The sequence below is a fragment of the Megascapheus bottae genome, chromosome 12, assembly GCF_031878675.1.
Source record: "Megascapheus bottae isolate mThoBot1 chromosome 12, mThoBot2.hap1, whole genome shotgun sequence".
Classification (NCBI taxonomy): domain Eukaryota; kingdom Metazoa; phylum Chordata; class Mammalia; order Rodentia; family Geomyidae; genus Megascapheus; species Megascapheus bottae.
Genome location: NC_143520.1, coordinates 18,285,325 through 18,305,501, shown reverse-complemented (window position 1 = coordinate 18,305,501; position 20,177 = coordinate 18,285,325). Strand labels below are relative to the sequence as shown.

The following is a 20,177-nucleotide window of genomic DNA, read 5'->3' as shown; positions in this document are numbered from 1 at the left end:
CCTCCCACCCTCCCTTCCTCCCTCCCTCCCTCCCTCCCTCCCTCCCTCACTCTTTCCTTCCTTTCTTCCTTCCTTCCTTCCTTTGCTTTATTTTTGGGGAGAAGTCAATCATGGACGTTGAACTCAAGACCTAGACATGGAACTTGAGCTTTTCTGTTTAAGATTGGCAGCACTCTACCACTTTGATTTGGCAGCTACACTTCTAGTTTTCTGATGTTTAATTGGAGATAACAGTCTCATGCACTGTCTTATATGGGCTGGCTTTGAATTATGATCCTCACATCTGTGCCTCCTAAGTAGCTTAGATTACAGGCATGAGCTGTTAACACCCAGCCACTCAAGCACTTTTTAATGCAAGACTTTTCAGTCAGCAAATATAGAGTCAAAAGACACCAACCATTAACAAGAAATCAGACAAAAGGAAAATCTTGAAAATCCATATGTCCATTGACCATAGTAACCAGAGTTAATTTATAGGCAAAAATGGATAACATTGGAATGTAAGGAAGATCATTATAACTATTTAATTCACAGAATTTTCACCCTTTTTGAATTGCAGCACTACAAAGATTAAGTTTGTTTACGAGTCCAATTTTCAAAAGATAATTTCCTTTTTGTTTGTACTGAATCTGTTAAATACAAACACTATGAGGATGCCAGCTGTACCAGTTTGGTTTAACTTCCCTTTGTAAAACAATTTAATCTTCTCTCACTTTGCCTTTTGATGTCTGCATTTTCCTCTGGAGAAATCCCTTTGCAGAAAGGAATTTCTACTGAAGATCATGAGACAAACGAATTAGTTTAACATCCCCAAATCTGAATTAATTAACTTAAGTCTTACCATTTTTTTAGAATATGGGTGACTTTCTCTTCTCTGTCTCCACATTTCTGGGACTAACTTTCCAACTCAATATGAAAATTTTTACCTATGGCACAAATAAATTTCCATGTGATCACAACTAAACTAATACATACATATAGCCAAAACTAATGGGAAAACTCAAGTCAAATGACTGTATACATTGCCTGTCTATCTTCATTCTTTGACAGTGCCTGAGATAAAGTTCTTTTTGAAAGTTAAAGATATTCTGTAATAGAATGCTGACATTCAACAATGAACTCAGTCTTTTTTACCTTTTGGGGCTTTTCTGGCTCACAATAGATCACAAAATGGTTAAAGTTAATTCCTTTTACAAAGAACCATCAACATGGTATTTATAGAAGAATTCATTTGCAGTCTTATTTCAGAGGTCAGCAGGTGCACTGTATTCTTTGGCGGAATTCTGACTCATTTTTCCAGATTCCATGATACCTTCTTTGTCGACACAGTAAGCATTTTAAGCATTGAAAGAATGAGTGGCTATATTTTTGATTCTTAACTTTGGAAAGGGTAAAAACTGCTTATAATCTAGCTATGCCACTGGATTGTATAGTATTTGAAAATTTGGTACAACTATCCAAAAATCCAAAATTTGGTACATCCACCCATCTGATTCACATGTAACTAATTTATATTGTTTTTTTTTAATCTCCTAGTAGGTATTAAGTAAACAGAATTCTTCTTACATTATAGATTACATAGCCAGCATAGCCAGGGGGCTGGAATGTGGATCTTTGCATTACATATTTTCTAAAAGTAGGTAGCTTTCAGTTATTTACACATTTAGCCATAAATAAGATTCATTTTAATTCTTAGTAAATTCTGGATGGATGCAGATAGGATGACCTTACATATAACTGTGGCATTGCAGGAACATTTGTTTCCAGATATGCTTGTGCCTTAAACACTTTTAGCGAATCAGTTGCGATAGAACTGAAAGACAGATGTGCTCTGGAAACTATTAAAAGTTCCAGTAGTGATCTCGTTCTTTCTGACAACAGCATAGAATTCCAGGAAATGGAAAGACTTAGAAAAAATACTAAGTGAAGTTAGCCAGACTCAAAAGAACATAGGCTCAATGGTTTCCCTCATTTGTCATAATCAGTAGAAACCGTGGGCTCTCCTAGCAGAGATTTGCAATAGAGCAAAACCTAGATACATAAGGCCATACAGTATGACGCTAAATGAAATGACCTCTTGGATATAAAAACAAAAGCCATATAATGAGTGATTGTAGTCCTTAATGTACTATGTTATCTCTTATCTCTTTTGCTGTCCCTTGGTTATCTCATATTGTTACAGTATTTCACTTTGTTATCTGATATATTGGATAATGCATATTTGATTATTTGAAATTGGATAGGGAAGGGGGGAAAACAAGATGAGGGGTGGGGGATGGGGGAAGGGAAATGGGGACCAAGACATGAGAAAGGGTATCAATGTATTTGAATTAATGCACCTTCTATCTGGTGAATATAATGTAACCCTTCTATTAATTACAATAAAAAATATATGAAAAAATGAATCTTCACAATTTCAAATAAGACTAAGTTTAAAGAAATTATCCAAAATTTGAACGAGATCATAATCTTTACATTAATTTCCTGGACTTCATATTTACACATTTCAAAAATTACCTCTGATTCTTACTTTGATTGATACTAGACTTTAAGTCATACTATTTATCCAATCACATACCTGGTTGCAAATTTCACTTTAAACACAACACTTAATAAGCATGTCTATTTCATATACATTTTAAATTTTATCTATTTCAAAATAGTTTCCTTTCCATACTTCATTTGCAGACACATGCTAAACTAATAAGGGAAAAAGAATTACTGAATGTGTTTTTGCAACTATATTTATTTTTATATAATCCAGTAAGATACTTTTTATTTATTCATTTATTATTTATTACTGTTATTTTAAAGGTGATGAAAAAAGCAATTGCAGTTATATATCTCCCATTTTTGCCCCTACCATCCTCCTTTCCCTATAAGTTGTATAGCTCATTATCAACATAATGTATTTGTTTCACAGTGGTCAAAAATGTCCATTTCACAGATGAAGACACATTTGCAGAAAAACAAATAGTTCATGTATGTTCTTGGCTTTGAATCAAGCCATCTGATTGTGGCATCCATGATCTGAAACTCAATGCTGTGTTCTGTCTTCCTAATAGGCTACAAACCACTTCGATTTTATCAAGTAAGTGAAGATCACATTCTGGCTTGCCTAAAAGAGTTTGTTTTTTATTTTAAATCAGTTATTGATCTTCAATAATAGTGTGTTGAGCAGCTACTTTATGCATATTAGCTGAGAGATTTAAATAATTTACAAATGCCAATTACCATAATTGATAAACAGAGGAAAACAAGAATGAAATACTAAAAGCAAGAGCTTACTATCTTGGAAAATCCTGTATAATTGTAGTTACAGAAAAAAAGATTAGAAGTTTCTAACTTAAAAATATGTAAATGCTTAACATCCTACTATGCCCACACTTTTTTTTGCCAAGGTAGAACTTAAGTCTAGCTATTTGTACATTTTGTGTATATTTGAGCTCACATTAAGGGGTTGCATGCAGACATATGCTTTCAAAGAAGATTTATGTTCACTAATAGCACAACATCTCAATGTATTTTTGCTTGTTTATTTCATCGTTGGGATAATGTATAGAGGGGTTTACAATTACATTTGTCAGGTAGCATGTGCATTATTACTTCTCAAGTTTTTGTCCTACTTTCCCTCTCCCCACCCACTCCCAATCATTTTATCCTTCCCCTTAAAGGGAATACTTTAGAAGAATATGGACATATAATAAATATTTGAAATGAGATGTGCATTTTACTTAAAGTACTCATACTATACTCATAACATAACATAGCACACTTTGTTATCATACCAAGCACTAACATTTAATTCTTCCCCAAGCATAAAATTACTTATAATTTACTATCAATAATCCAAGATGTTAATACATTAGAATAAATACTGTATACAAATCTAAGTAAAGAAATACATATCAACCAAAATAATATAGTTCTGGAGTTTGATTTTTACATTGAGTTACGATAGGACTAGATTTGGAGACATGAGATTACTGATTACTTTAATTCAATAATACTAATATTAACAGCCACCAAGTTCAGTTCAATGCTATAAACAGTTTGCATGGCCTTTTCTGGGTGTATGTTTCTTGGCACTTTCTGCAGAGGTAGGCACATGTACCTAGTGCTAGAGTGAAATAAGAATTAGAGAATTGCTCTTATGGTTATTTTCCAAGTATTTCTTCATGTAGGTGAAAGTTTAATCTTAATTCTTTATATCTGAAATATATGGTACATATGATTTTTAAAATATCTTATAGAAAGTACTTCTGTCATGGCAATTTTATTTTATTTTTTATTATTATTCATGGGGCTTGAACTCTGGGCCTAGGTACTGTCCCTGAGCTCTTCAGCTCAAGGCTACCACTCTACCTATCCCTGGAGCCACAACGCCACTTCCTCTTTTCTGGTGGTTAATTGGAGTCTCATGGACTTTTTAGTGTCCAGGGATTGCTTTGGACTATGAACCTCAGATCTCAGTTCCTGAGTAGCTAGGATTAGAGGCGTGAGCCACTGCACCTAGCTTTGTTTATTCTTTTATACTTGAATCTGTCATTTCTGCAGCAGAGATATAGCTCTAACACCTCCTTAATTTTATTGTTTAATATTGACAAAATGATGGTATTATTAAACTATTACTTGGTGATTCAGAAAATGAAGTCAGTATTGGTAAAAATTAAAATAATTCTTTCATGTAAATTATTTTTCAAAGGAATTTTGTCAATGCAGTGACTGGTAACACCAAATGAGTCAATAACTATCCTACACTTTTCTATATGTCATATTAAGCATGATTTCCAAGAAAGATATTTGGAATAATGAATGTTGTTGGGTATAACATTTCAGCAGAATACCTGTTCACTCTAAAAATATAAACTGCATGAATACAAGTCCTGCAGTTTTAGAATTTGAACTGAACAGTTACTAACAGGAAAATTGAAGTTGAGCATCATTAGTGGCATTTTTCTGTAGTTCTTCATTCAGGGAAGACATTCTAAGAACAGCAATTTGGGAATCATCTTGTTTAAGTAAGATAGTTTAGCAATAGAAGGATGGTTCCCTGAAGTCTTCTTGATAGTATTATACTGGGGTATTTGGGTAAAGGTTTTAGTTAATCCAATAAAATATGAAGTTTTTCTTTCTTATGTATTCTCTCCTATTTTATTTTGTAATTTTGAACACTGAATGTCAGTTTTGGTCAGCAAGTGCATTTGATTTCTATGTCTATTCTAGCAGAATGTTTAGTTTTTCTGGTAATCACTTTTTATATGAAGAAACTAATACTTTATAGAAAATGTATATGTACAATGAAAACTATTGAAAAACTATTTTCTGTTGTACTGTTAATTACTTTCATTATATTTAAAATATTAATTTTACAATAAGAAATAGTAAAGTTAAGCTGGGTGCCAGTGGCTGACACTTATAATTCTAGCTACTCAGGTAACTAAGATCTTAGGATTACTATTCTGAGCCAGCCTAGGCAGGAAAATCTGTGAGTTACATGCAATAAATTACTAAGATAAAGCCAGAAGTAGCACTGAGGTTCAAGTGGTAGAGCACTAACTTTGAACAAAAGAGGCTCAGTGACAGAGCTCAGGTCCAGTGCTCAGTGCTTAAGAACAACAACTAGTAAAAATAAATAAATAAATAAATAAATAAATTTAGTTTAAAATCCAGTTATTTATATAGGATTTCAAACAATAATTTGTAAATTAATTAAATAGTAAAAATGTAATACAATTGTAGAATTTGAGACTTGGATATTTGATGAAATATTACCAAAATGGAAATGTTGAATACAAAGATAAAAATGTGTAGGAGTGTGTGTGTGTGTGTGTGTGTGTGTGTGTGTGTGTGCAGTACAATTTTTACAAGTATGGCCATTCAAAAACAAGCTTTCACATTGCTCCCTAGTAATAACCATATTTGGTTCTTTAAAATGAAAAGCATTACCTCAAATACTTTGCACATACATTTTTTCAGAAAATATATTAAGTTAATTTTAAGGTACTATATTATGGGATTGGTAAAATTACAAATGGAATGAGAAGTTTCATTTTGCATATGAAATTTGTAATTAAGTGAATTCTTCATTTAGAGAGTATATCATTTGCTAAAAGGTAACAAAAATGCATGTATGCTTTTAAGATACATTTACTGTTTTATCCAGCACAAAATGTATTTCAGGATGTATATATGAAGGAAATGCAGAAGTACAGATGCAGGGTTTTTTTTAATGCTTTTACAATGGTAAGAAGTTAGAAATTACAATATGTTCCTTAGGAGGGTGTTTTGTATAATATGCTATTTCCTCTATTGAAATCATTTTTAAATACTGAGATTATTTATATAGGTTTTAGACTATATGTAGATTTAGCATAAATTACTCAGTTAGAAAAACAAACCATAGCCTGGCATAAAAAGCATAGCATTTTTCATGTATTGATAAAAATTCCCTATGCATACATGTATATACATGTGAGTGTAGAAAAATTACAAATAAAATGCATGTTATTTCAACAATTCTCATCTCCTCATTTCTATGTTATAGGTCTTTATTCTCTCTTTTATCTCTGTCTTTCCAATATTCCAAATGTAGAGTTGGATTACTTTGACAAAAACAGAGAAAGTAAAGGTATGATGTCCTTGCTGAGGACTGGAAGTGCTGCATCCAGTTATAACTGACAGTATTTCCTGATGCCACACAGGCTTTACACTCTCAATTCCCGACTCAAGGTTTGTGAAAATACAAAGAAGAATTTATTTTATTGGAAGGCCAGTATAGCTATGAGGCATTTCTAGCATGTGGGAAATGATGGATGAAAAAGTTATCAGAATAAAAATGGCCAAGTTTTGTAAGATTTCATGAGTATTTTAACATGAGGTTTTAATTAAGTTGATACAGGGAGGTTTGGAAGGGCTTTCAACCCACTCATTTGCTACAGGGATCGAAGAGAATCTCTTCCTATTTATTAACCTGAGGTTATTCCCTCAAAATCACTGATGGTGTACATAATCTGTGCAGACTTTTCAGACAATCCACATTTCTTTTTCTGAGGCATGGAAAAGTAATTAATAGTTATGCTTTTGTAGAGATGTAAGCATTTTAGTATTAAAACATTCTTTTGAAATTATTAATCAATATAAGTTATTAATTTTATATTTGTCATGTCTATAAAATAATTGGCTTAAGATATTGAATGAATGAATGAATGAATATGACTTTTCTAGACACAGACATCTTACAGAGATGGTCATCTGAAAATAGTTGTGTCCTGGACAATTTTATATATATATATTTAAGAAAAACTCCTTACATTTCCTCTAACTTAGAATAAGTATCTTAATAAGTGCCTTCAAAATGTTACGTGTTCAGTGTAAGACAGACATAGAAGTAAATTTCTACAACATAATTTTGTAAGATGACAAGAAAATGATGAAAGGAAATATGGAAAAGGCTGTCTGTCTGAGGGATTTAGACACAAGCTTAGGAAGTAATGGGGATTGAAAACTGTTCAGAAGTTGGTATAAGTGTTGGTGAAGGACACAGAAAGGTTTTTCAAGATGAAGGAACCCAGAGGGTAGAGGGAACAATCCTGAGGGAGGTAATTTCTGTGAGGAGGTAAAATGCAGAATGCATTACATGTGACATTTAACAGAAGATGAAGAAAAGTGGAAGTGTTTCAACAAACTGGGAATAACTATCATATAGGAATGCAAAATATAACATATATTATTAAATATTATGTTAAAATATAATGCACAATAATTATGCGGTGGTGAAGTGCATAATTCTTTTAAATACTAGTGGTGAATTCTGTCAAATTACATAATCATATCAAATAAGATGGAAAGCAGTATGGCAGTTCCTCAAAAGACTAAGCATAAAGCTCCCCTATGACCCAGCAATTCCACTACTTGGCATTTACCCAATCATCCAGAAACAAGGACATACTAAATCCACCAGCACAACAATGTTCATTGCAGCACTATTTACCATAGCAAAGATATGGAACCAACCTAGATGTCCCTCAGTTGATGAATGGATCAACAAGATGTGGTATTTGTTCACAATGGAATTCTATGCTGCTGTCAGAAAGAATGACATTGCCCCATTTGTTAGGAAATGGAAAGATTTTGAAAAGATCATATTAAGTGAAGTAAGCCAGACTCAAAGGAACTTAGGCTCAATGGTTTCCCTCATTTGTCATAATCAGTAGAAACCTTGGTCTCTCCTAGCAGAGATTTGCAATAGAGCAAAACCTTGATACAAAAGGCCATATTGTATGACGCTAAATGAAAGGATCTCTAGGATATAGAAACAAAAGCCATATAATGAATGATTGTTGTCCTTAAGGTACTATGTTATCTCTCATCTCTTTTGCTGTCCCTTGGTTATCTCATATTGTTACAGTATCTCACTTTGTTACCTGATATATTGGATACATTTGTATTTGGTTATTTGAAATTGGATAGGGATGGGGGGGAAAACAAGATGAGGTGTGGGGGTGGGGTCGAGGGAAATGGGGACCAAGACAGGTGAAAGGGTATCAATGTATGGGAATAAATGCACCTTCTATCGGGCAAATATAATGTAACCCTTCTATTAATTACAATAAAAAATATATAAAAAAACTGTCAATGAATCATATCTGAACATGTAATTCTTGAACAAGAACTAAGTAGTTAATAGACATGAAACCCTTAACTAAAATAATCCTCAAATCTAAGCTGATGTATACTCCAAAATGTAGACACTTGTATGTCACTAATAAAGGTTATAAAAATTTCATGTCTATGAGAAAGAGTATCAATGTATGTGAATTAATGCACCTTCTATCTGGTAAAAATAATGTAGCCCTTCTATTAATTACAATAAAAATATATGAAGAAACTCTAAAAGAATTTCATGTCTAAAGTAGTATTTTTTATTCTATTAAAATTCAATACATGGACATAGTTCCATTTTGGCGGATTTACATTTAAAATGAAACACGGTCCAGGGAATGTGACTTAGTGCTTGCCTAGCATGTATGAAGTCCTTAATTTGATTCCTTGGTACCACATAAACAAAAAAAGCCAGAAGTGGCACGGTTGCTCAAGTGGTAGAATAATAGCCTTGAGCAAAACAAGCTCTGAGACAATGTTTAGGCCTTGAGTACAAGCTCCAGGACTGGCCATAAAAATGAATAACAGTTTAAAAAATTTTTAAAAAGGTTAAATACAGCAAAGCATATTTATGATAAACCCTATTCTATTTAGGTTCTGATGTGAGATACATTGATCATATCTACTGTGAAGATTATCAAAAGAACCTATGATTAGGAACTAGAATGAAGCCACATAGTAGTGGGTAAAGTTTTAAAATTGCATTGTTTGGATACAGTATAATAGAGTTTTTAATTCTAGACAGATTTTGGTTGAATCTTAGCTTTACCTTATCAATATTTTTCCTTCTTAACCCAAAATGAAATGATATGTTGATAGGGATTATAAAATATCTGTTATCAAATATCACACAAGTCAGTTAAAGAAATTTGTACAATGAACCAGTGACTAACTGGAATTCAATAAGCATTCATCTATTTTCAGTAGTGGAATAGGATAAGAAATAACAGCTAGAAAGTACATCCATTTATAAAATAGCAACTGATTGATATTACTAAGAAAAGTAGTTATTATATGTCAGATTTTTTAAAAAGCAAAAATTTTAACTAATGTGGTAAAAATGTAAAGAAAACCCTGATTTTAAATTATTCCCTAATTATATAATGTTTCTTAGTTCTCACATGGTTTTTTTGTCAGATTGATATGATCTTAATTAGTATGCACAAATATTTATTGTGGGTACCAAACGTGATCATTCACAAAACACTTTTTTCCTTGTGTAAATTCCTTATTTATTTCTCTTGGCTGTTTGTCTTGACTTGATTTTTGAGAAAAAACTACAGAGCCACCACTAATTTTACATTTTAATTTTCTTTATTATACACATATATTGGTTTATCAAAACAGATTTCATTAAACACATTTTTTTATGTGTGGAGGTTATGGGGCTTGAACTCGACCTGGGTGCTGTCCCTGAACTCTTCAGCTCAAGGCTACCACCTTAGCCCTGGGCCTGGGCAATGGCCCAGAGCTCTTCAGCTCAAGTCTACCACCAAGTTCCACTTTCCATTTTCTAGAGATTAATTGAAAATAAGAGTCTCAGGTCTTTTTGTGCCCAGGCTGGCTTTGAACCTTGATCCTCAAATTTCAGCCTCCTGAGTAGTTAGTATTACAGGTGTGAGCCATCATCACTAAACAAAATTTGAAGAGATGCCTTTACTGTAGAAGTGAATGGTCTGTGTGAATATGACAGATATTCAAAGTTGCTACGATCCCATGAAAGTACTATATGTTTCTTAAAACATTAATGTTTGTAGCTGCATACAGAATTAGCATTTTATCAGAACCAAGCAATAATGATGATTTAAATACTCCTCATAATGTTAAGGGAAGAAAAAAAAGCAGAAAAAATGACAATAATAAAGCTAACCTGCTATTTTGTCTTCTGATTAAGAATCCTTAACTGGAGGAAAATTCAGTCAAAATGATGACAACAAAAACTCTGTATCCCAAACAACCTGGCTTATTTTACCTGACAGTCTACTTTAAGTCCATCCTGCAAGCTAGAACAACTAAAGAGAAACTTCCCAGCATCTTCTACCCACCTCCTGCCAATCACTGCATATTTCATTCCCTACCTATTACATATAATTCACTTTACACTGTATATCATTCACTTGTATTTTTCCCCTTTTTCTTTGTAAAAAATAATATGAGACATTCTACTAAATAATGGAAGGCCAAGAGTTTGACCTAGTGATAGAGTGCTTGCCTAATACACATAAAGACCTGGGTTCAATTCCTCAGTACCACATACAAAAAAAAAAAAAGCCAGAAGTGCTGCTTAGGCTCAAGTGGCAGAACTCTAGCCTTGAGAGAGAAAATCCAAGGACAGTGCTCAGGCCCTGAGCTCAAGCCCAGGGCTGGCAAAAAAAAAAGCAAAAACTAAATAATGGAAATGCATAAAAATAGAATAGTTTCAACCTGGAAAAGTCAAAGAAGGCCGATTCAGCCATGGCTTTCTTGGTCACCCAAAGAACACTTTGCTATTATATACCAGAATCTAAAGTAAAATTAAAGAAAAATGAGGATTTTATAAAATATTCAATCATTGTAACAGGAGCCTAGTATTCTTCTTACAACTCACCTAGGACTAGTTTCTTTCTTAACTTTTCAGTAATGGACATATTTTCTCACTGTAGAGATTAATGTGTTATTGCTGCCTGTTCCTATTTCTTTTTTTTATTGTTGGGGTGATGTACAGAGGGGTTAGAGTTACATTCATCAGGTAGTGTACTTTAACAGTTACATTGATTAGATAGTGTTCTTTGACATTGGTACCCCTTCCCAAGTTTTTCTCCCACTTTCTCTCTCCTTACCCCCAATGCATGGTTCTAATTCTTCCCAGTAGATCACTATTGTTGCTAACTGCAAGCAACTCAGAGAAAGTACCTTTATTGAACAATAATAATTGCTATTACTTCATTAATAATTAACTTCATTGGTTTGGACTTTACCCTTTCATTATTCTGTATCCCTGAATTCAAGCTTCATTGTGAGTTAGAAATTTTTGAGAAAAGACTGAATGATAAGATGTGGCACTAGGTATAAAATGTTCATATTGGATAGCTTGGACCTTCTGTATAGAAACTGTGAAATGATGAAGATGATTGGAACATAATATTCATAGCTAAAATGTGTTTGGCAATTTAGTCAATTAATTGATGAACATCAAATACATTGTGGAAAGAAACCATACCAGAAATAAAGATAAATCCTTTAATGAATGTAAGGCATTTGATCAGCCTAAAATTATGAGAGGGTATTCTCTTGTTTGGGGATTCATTATGTGATGTCACTTGGGTGAATGAAGTGAAGGAAAGTGGATACTTCCATATTTTTGAAGAAGCATCAAGAACACTTAAATCAGAGCACCTGAAAGTGGGTACAGAGGAACCTTATAGGATATTTTAGAGGAAAGGACTGAAAGGATTCAATGAATGACCTTTGAGATTTAAAAGTAAGAGGAGAGAAAGCAACAGAAATTGATCCTGAGAATTCTGTTGAGATGGACAGATGGATGCCAATACATCATACTCCAAAGCTGCTTCTTTGTTGCTGAACAAACCACAGATGTTCCTAGAAAACTAGCTGCCAGCAACTGATCTTGTGTTGATTTATTTCAAACAACAAAAACAACAACAAATACCAATTAAAAAAAAACTCTTTGAAGCTAGCAGAAAGTGAGTTCTTCCCTGTTTAATGTCAGTACTTGTATACTGACCCTGGATGTAAAAATAACAAGCACTTTTCTCTCAGACAAGCAGGAACCATCTCTTCTTTTTAGCATGGGGATTGTTTGCATAAAGGGGATGGTACTAGTGGGTACAGTACAGGGAAGGATGAAGAGAGCTCATACCCATTTTCAGGACAATAAATATTCACTTAGGATGATGAAATAAACGTGAACAGGTGAGGAAGACTGCATCTTGAACATATTTATCTTACCAACAAAAACAATTGATGAAGTATACTTTTAAGGATACTAGAGATGTTATAAAATTTAGATATTTGAAAGAAAATCAATTTTAGTATTGCTGTTGTTATAATATCCTATTGAATAAAACAGAAAAGTACAGACAAAAAGTTAAAGTGACACTTAAACCAATTCTAGGCAACAAACTCCTGGAAATCTTCCCTATTGCTTGAATTACCCACACATATATTATATTTCTATTCTTATCTTTAAAACTGCCATCTGTACCTCTACTACACAATCCAAGAATTAGGAGAGCTGCATATATTATGTGACATAAAGATTATATAAAGATATTAGAATAGATACATATGTATGACTAGAAGTTTATCTGAACTGAATTACTTCTTTCTGAAATTGTTATGTGCAATTAAAAATGGTAATAAGAAAAGCATATTCACATTTTTATTTTAATAAAAATATAGAGGAAGAATAATAATTAACCTTGAAACTCACAAGTTCTCCCTATAACTAAAAGTTTCTTAAATTTATCATTACTATGATCTCTTTTTCTTTGAAAATGATGTCATGGAAACAATTAGGCTTTAGGAGATGGAAGTGGACATTAGTTACAAAGGTCTTGAGAGTCTTGTAGAAATGAATGAAGGATCTCCTTTTACATCTCCTCTTATGGTGTTTTGATTGTGTGGTACACTATTGAAAAAAGTGAACACTAAGTATACATCTTCAACACACACACACACACACACACACACACCACTACTACCACAACCACCACTACCACCAACAACAGCAACAACAAAATTATCCTTCCACATAACTCTCAGAATAAGAAGTTGTAAAAATACGATTGATAATGCACCTGGAAATTTGCCCTTATGCAGTCAAAATCAGACAAGGACATTTCCCAGTCCTCTTTCCATTATTCAGTTATTGAAAAGCAGCCCAAAGATAGGAAAGGTTGTACTATACTTCATTGTCCACAAAGTTGCCATTGAACTGCATCTGGAAGCAGAATATCCCTGGATCTCAAAAAATCATATATTTTACATCCTTCTTGACATGTAGTTTTATCCTGCTTAAAGCATACATTTTATATCTTCCTTCCCATCTTAGCCAGAGGCTTTAATCTCATTAAGAGAAATCTGCTTTAATTTTCCAGAAGGTCATTTGGCAACTTACAGGTACATAACTAAATATGGTTGAACAATTCTGAAGTTTGTTCAGCTAGCTAGCTCTATACCATGCTGCACCCCAAACAAATGGAAAACCTACTAAGAGATGACAAGCTGAACTATGCTTTCCTGTTGGGTTCTTTTCACCCAATTGCTATCATCTACAAATGATAAACTGTTTAATGACTGAAAATTTCCTATGTCTCATTCTCCCTAAAAATTTGTTTCTAAATGATTGTATTACTGCATTAAAATATATGGTGATACATATGTCTCAATATAATTACAGTTTTGTATAATTAGAGTCTTATGTCAAAAGATTTATACCTTTATCACCTTAGGCAATATTTTACAGCTGCCAAAAGTGATTTATGTAATAATGATTTAAACTGTATAATAGAATTCTCAAAGGAAGGGCTGTCAAATATTCTTGCTGCGAATACTGTAGCTCAGCTTTTAAAAATTAATATTCTGGTAAATAGCAAGTTCAGATGTACCTAGCACAATCATATGATTCTCATGGTGGAACAACGGATAACACCATGGTGCACTGACTCAGTAGGAGCTATTGCATAGATCACAGTTTTCAACTAGGTATAAAGCCTCTGGGCAACTTTACAAAGTAAATTTTTAGAACTAATGTCTGCTGAGAAATTGCTACTGCATTATAAATGAATGACTGGAGTGGAAGCAGAATACTCAATTTTTTGATAATTTTCTCATTAGGTTCATTTAATGACTTTTTATATTTTTGTGAAATTCTTAATACTGAAGTAATGGAAGCAGGTACTAGTAGAATTAACAAACTCAAAAGTAAAATAATTAAGAAAAATTTGGGAAATGAATGGAAGAGATGGAAGTTTTTTTTCTTCCTGCTTATATAAACGTAGAGTGGCTCGCAGGTCAATGGCAGTCAACGCACTTGAATGCAAGTCCTGACTAGTTTTATAATTGTCTTAAATAAAACCAATATACTCTGAGTATTCTCTTCAAGATGTCTGATCAATCAGCAAAATAAAATCTCTGTTACATTCAGAGTAAGATAATGTCACTCTATCTTTACAAGTTATGGAGTTCATTCAAATTAATCAGTTTTTCTTTGGGGGAGAGGAGGTCACTAATCACTTCACACTTTCCAAATCAATTCAAAGAAACTGCCCAGAATTTGTTTTCAATATTAAAAATATCCAAGTACTTAAATCTGAATCCCATCCATAAAAACAACAATGAAAACAAGACTGTCACCGAAGTTTGATTCTTCAATACCTGAGCTTCCAAAGAAGCTACCCTTTCATGAAAGGATGAATATTCTAATTTGAGTTACCAAGAAACTGTTCAATACAGATTTGCACTAGTCAGTGTACTAACATCTTTGCTAGAGAAATTTTGAATCACATCTGTGATTCTGTGTGCATTCATTATTCTTTAAAGTATTTGTCAGGACTTTTTACACAGTTACATCATATGGACTAACTGGGGTTCACATAACTATCATTTCAGTTACCAAACACTTTTTATTTGAATGCACATTAAAAACAAAGATTTGTTTTATACTTAAATTCCATAGGCTGAAAAAATTCTGAAATTGTCTAAAAGACATAATGATCAATGATAGAGCAGCAAATCCTGAAGAACCATGATATAAGGCTGACATTGCAGAACATACTCAGGAAGTAATGTCAAACATTCAAACTATTTCAAAAGTCTATTTTGACTACATCAGATAGACAAAAGAGAATAAGGTGCATTTGTGTATTTAAATCTTCAGTCCAATAAATGCTTTCAAGTCTAAAAGCAAACCAAATTTTACAAATTCTACAATATCCACACTGCTTATTAAAAAGGGAGGGAAAATAGAAAGGACTTAACAACTATGTACAATGTTTGGTTATCTTATAACTGATTTCATCTAATACTAACATACATGTACACAAACCTGTTTTATTTTTTTCCAGTTAACAGAATCCAGTAATTCAGAATCGTGTATTTTTCTGGCATGGAACATTTAATTTATAGTGAAATAAGAAGATTTAGACCTGTTATTTGCTACTTTTCTTTCTGCATATGATCAAATGATGAGTCATTATATGGCCTAGGCTACACAGAACATCACACACATACCAAAATTTCAGCTTTTTAAAATTAGGAGCAAGTACACCCTGCACCATTGATTTCTCTCAACAGAAGTAGTAGATGATACAATTTTGACAAAATTAACTATAAGCCAATATTTTCTAGAAATATTTTAACTCTAAGCCCTAAATTGGCACTCACATAATATGTGTACATATATGTATGCGTTTATATATATATATATATATATATATATTTATGTATATACAGCCACATAGAGCTCTCATGGCAACTGAAAGAAGAAGTGTAGTTTTGATGTGATGATAAAATATAATCTTAAGTTTTCCATGCCAGGTTTGCTGCAGTTTTAAAAGTGAGTACTAATACTTTCATGAATCATAGTTCTTTTCTACATTTCTTATTTTATAACCAATCATGAAGTATTCTTTTTCCTATTTTAAAACAAATTCACACAGCTTTATCATATTAATTTCAGAAGCTCCTACATATTATGTTAATGTTATATAAAAACCCAAGAAAGGAAACAAGTGTTGTGAATCAACATCTAGAGTCAAATAACACTTCTCACCTAATAGTTTTAGTATACAGTTCTCACCACGACTTTGTGAAATAATTCAAGTCGAAGCAAATGAAATCATGCTCCCTACTCAGTGCATACTGGTCTAATTGGTAAGTTAGTGATCTTTATATTATCCTTTAGATCTAACTGTGCAAGACTGACGTGTGACATTTTGTCTTCAGTGGCATTGCTACTGCACTGCTGATGAATTCCATCAGAGTACCCTTGTCAAAGAAATGATTTCTACTAGCCCACTAAGAAGAACATCAATATCCATACATCTTGTACAGTAAAGCATTATCAATAAAGCATACATGTACAATGAAATAGTTGGGGTTTCTGTGCATACTAACGTCAATAATCAAATCACCTTTTCAATAGAATCCAATACAAGGAATACCAAATAGATAAACTTTACCGTTTTTGTGATAATAAGTGACCTCCACTTTTCTCTCCTCTGACCCCAGCAATGCCTGGGCAATTTGGGCAATGTCATGCCTTTTGGTCTCGGGCCCATGGAGAAAGTCGCAGGTGCATGGCTTCTGCATCACATCTGGCCTGGAGAAACCAGTCATCTCACAGAACCCATCATTGCAGTAGATGATGGCACAGTTCTGTACCCTGGCATTTGCAATGATAAATTTTTTATCTGTAATAAGAAAATGGTAAGCCATCATTCAACTGTTTCATAAGATTCTTATAAATGCTGAAACAAATTGTTGCATAATAAAGAGTCTGAAATGCAGGTGCTTGCACTAAGTGCTAATTACCTAGACCTTTACACACACACACACACACACACACACACACACACACATCACACCGCACAGAAAAGAATATCTTGCAAAGTGTAAAGTTAGCAGGCCTAAGTAATCCTAACAGTTAGTATTGAGCAACCATTAATCAACTGTAAAAACAAATTCTGCCAGTCTAGTTTTAAAGTTGTGCCTAGAGGTCCTACTGGACACTCAGATGAACAGCTGGTTCACAGATAGTCTAGAATTCTATTTAATGGTAAAATAGCAATTAATCTAAGCCATCAAGACAGAAACATCTTTTAGCTAGCACATTTCTCACTTCAACTTTTGCCCTTTGAATGCAACTTTTTAAAAGTAGTTATTATTCTCAGATTTAGCCCTTTCTCTATTTCTCTAATATCATATTTCTCTACATATCATATTTTTTAAAGACACGACAATGAGCTGTAGCTATGAAATTACTTCACATTGTTCAGCAGGTTAGTAGTGCAAAGGCTCACCTTTTTGTAATGTATATTTTCCAAAAAATAAAAATATTCACCTATATAGTAAGTATTGTGTTAACATCCCCTCTTTTTTTCTTTTAGTTTGAGAGAAACTTGAAATTTTGTACAGCCATAAATATTCAGATGTAATGATTTTAGCAATTTTTGGAATAGGCATTATTTATTTACTGTTTCCAGAAAGAATGTTAAGAAGGCTATGCAAGTTTATATTGTTAACAAAGTAGCAAACTGTGACATCACTAAATAAGGTGCCGTAAAATTCCAAAGTATATAACATAGCTGCGTGTTTGAGAATGAACAAAATGTGAAATATAAACTAACAGGTAAATCATTATACGTCTACATTTATATGAACATAAATAATTCCTGATCATTAGTGTCCATGAATACATCACATTTTTCTAGTTCAGTCCCAGTGAGATTGTATGCTCTTCGATGTTTAAATTTCTAGATGAAAAATTTTAAGGGGAGACAAAAGCGATGGGAACGCTCCTTTTTAGTCAGCTATTTGCATTGGAAACATGCACAGTTGAGATACTGCTCTCGCAAAAGATCTCGTTTATTGTATTTTTGTACTGATTGAATATAAAGTTTAGCTTCTATAAGCTAACACCAAGCAAGCATCTTTCTACAGCCCTGCATCCCCCCCCCCTCCCTGAGTTGGAGCTGGGGGACAGGGCGGGGGGAGCGGGGGATGATACAGTTTGCATGAGCTATTTACATCGCTATTTCCATTTACACTGTCGTGCTGCCATACTAAGGCTCTTTTCGGTTCCTGACTTCTAAAAAGTCTACCATAAAACAGCCTCAAAATATTACCCCCTGGTTCTACAAGCACGTTCCCTTTAAGATAGTAGAATAGTAGGGCATTAAGTAGCAAGACAGATAATGGAGCAGTAGGAGCGGAGGATCGAATTGCCTTGTATAATGGAGACTGTCATCTAACATGTAAATCAAAATTAATATTAGAGAGCGAACGCTCCCGCTGTCTTTGGAACCTGATGGCTGGTATTCATAGCCTGTTAAGTTGCCAGAGCCCAGGAGCTGCCCGTCTCCCCAGCTTGTAAGCTGTGGATGCCAAGTGCACTGTCAAAGCAGAGAGAGAGAGAGAGAGAGAGAGAGAGAGAGAGAGAGAGAGAGAGAGAGAGAGAGAGAGAGAGAGAGAGAGAGAGAGAGAGAGAGAGAGAGAGAGAGAGAGAGAGAGAGAGAGAGAGAGAGAGAGAGAGAGAGAGGAGCGGAGAGAACAAATCAACTTACTTTGCCCTTCAAATTTCCGTATGATGGTCCCCAAGAACGTATTCTGCGGTGCCACATGGCCCCTGCGTACGGGCATGTTGAGCCCAGTGCTCGGAGGAGCGCTCCCCCGCGAGCTCCGGACTTCTCCCGGGTCTCTCCTAGGCTAGAGCCCAGGCCGGTGCGCCAGCCGCTCTTTGTGGCAGAGCATCCTCTCTGGAAACCAGAAATCTCTTCCCATTAACAACACTTCCAGACGCGCGCCCTCCTCTTGGGAATCTGAGCCATTCCCCTCACCTTCGGGAGGGGATCTCGCGCCGGACCGCTGCGGGTGAGAGGTTTGGGAGTGGGAGGGGAGGAAAGGAGGCGGGGTGAGGGGAGGCGGCGGGGGAGGGCAGTGGGAGGGAGCGATGGGGGCGGGGTGGGCAGGGGTGGCAGGGGAGTCACAAGGGCAATCGATTCGTTTCTCTTTTTCCAAGCAGCGCCAATTTCCTAGTGCAAATGGGCTTAACCTGGCTGCTGCCCAGAGCCCTGTGGATGGCTGGGGGTGAGGTTGGGAGCCCGGCGGGGGGCGGAGGGGAGAGACTTGTGAGGCTTTTTAACGAAGGGGAAAGAGGAAAAGAGGCTGGGGAGGGTGAAGGGGGGAGTTAACGTTTCTATCCCCGCCCTCTCCCTTTACACACACACACACACACACACACACACACACACACACACAGCCTTTATCTGGGTGCTAGGGCGCCGCCACAGTTCGGATTACTCAAGCGTGCTTTAGCGAATGCCAGCCAAGAAATCTCCAAAACTCAGTGACAAACAGCCACTCAGGGAAGGTGATTTGTAAGACCACTGCCCTCAGGGCTCTATCCTTGGGCTTCTCTGCCTAAAATACCTTCAGCTACAAAGAATAGACAGGTGTGAAAACAGCCCTTCCAGGAGGAGTTTTGGAAGGTCGGTTGGCACTCCGCTTCAGGAGGTGGACGATTGCGGTTGAGCCAACTGAGAGCGCGGGATTCGCCTCCCGGTGCCCCTGGAGGTGGGCGATGAAGCCTGAGCTGAACTGGCACTCTGCTCCCACCTTGGAACGGTTACGAGCGGATCAAACCCGCCCGAGCATGCCCAGTATCCTTGCGTGAAGCTCTGAGGAGTTGCAAGGGTGGAGGTGATGGGAGCTCCAGAGACCAGGGGCTCAGAACGAAGAGAATGGCAAAGATTGGGGGAAAGACTCCTATACAAAACAAGGAGAGAGTTGGA

General features: G+C 35.0%; 1 protein-coding gene across 1 annotated transcript in view; it reads right to left on the bottom strand.

Moving 5' to 3' along the window:
* The window catches only part of Kcnh7 (potassium voltage-gated channel subfamily H member 7), a 468,230-nt gene extending 448,379 nt beyond the window's left edge, over positions 1-19,851 (bottom strand). Inside the window, exons 1-2 of the mRNA XM_090342730.1 lie at positions 18,951-19,851; positions 16,848-17,078 (exon numbers count right to left, since the gene is read on the bottom strand). Of these exons, the coding sequence (XP_090198856.1) occupies positions 16,848-17,078; positions 18,951-19,026 (307 nt within the window). The 5' untranslated portion in view covers positions 19,027-19,851. The remainder of the gene's footprint in view (positions 1-16,847; positions 17,079-18,950) is intronic.
* Positions 19,852-20,177: the final 326 nt, after the last annotated feature.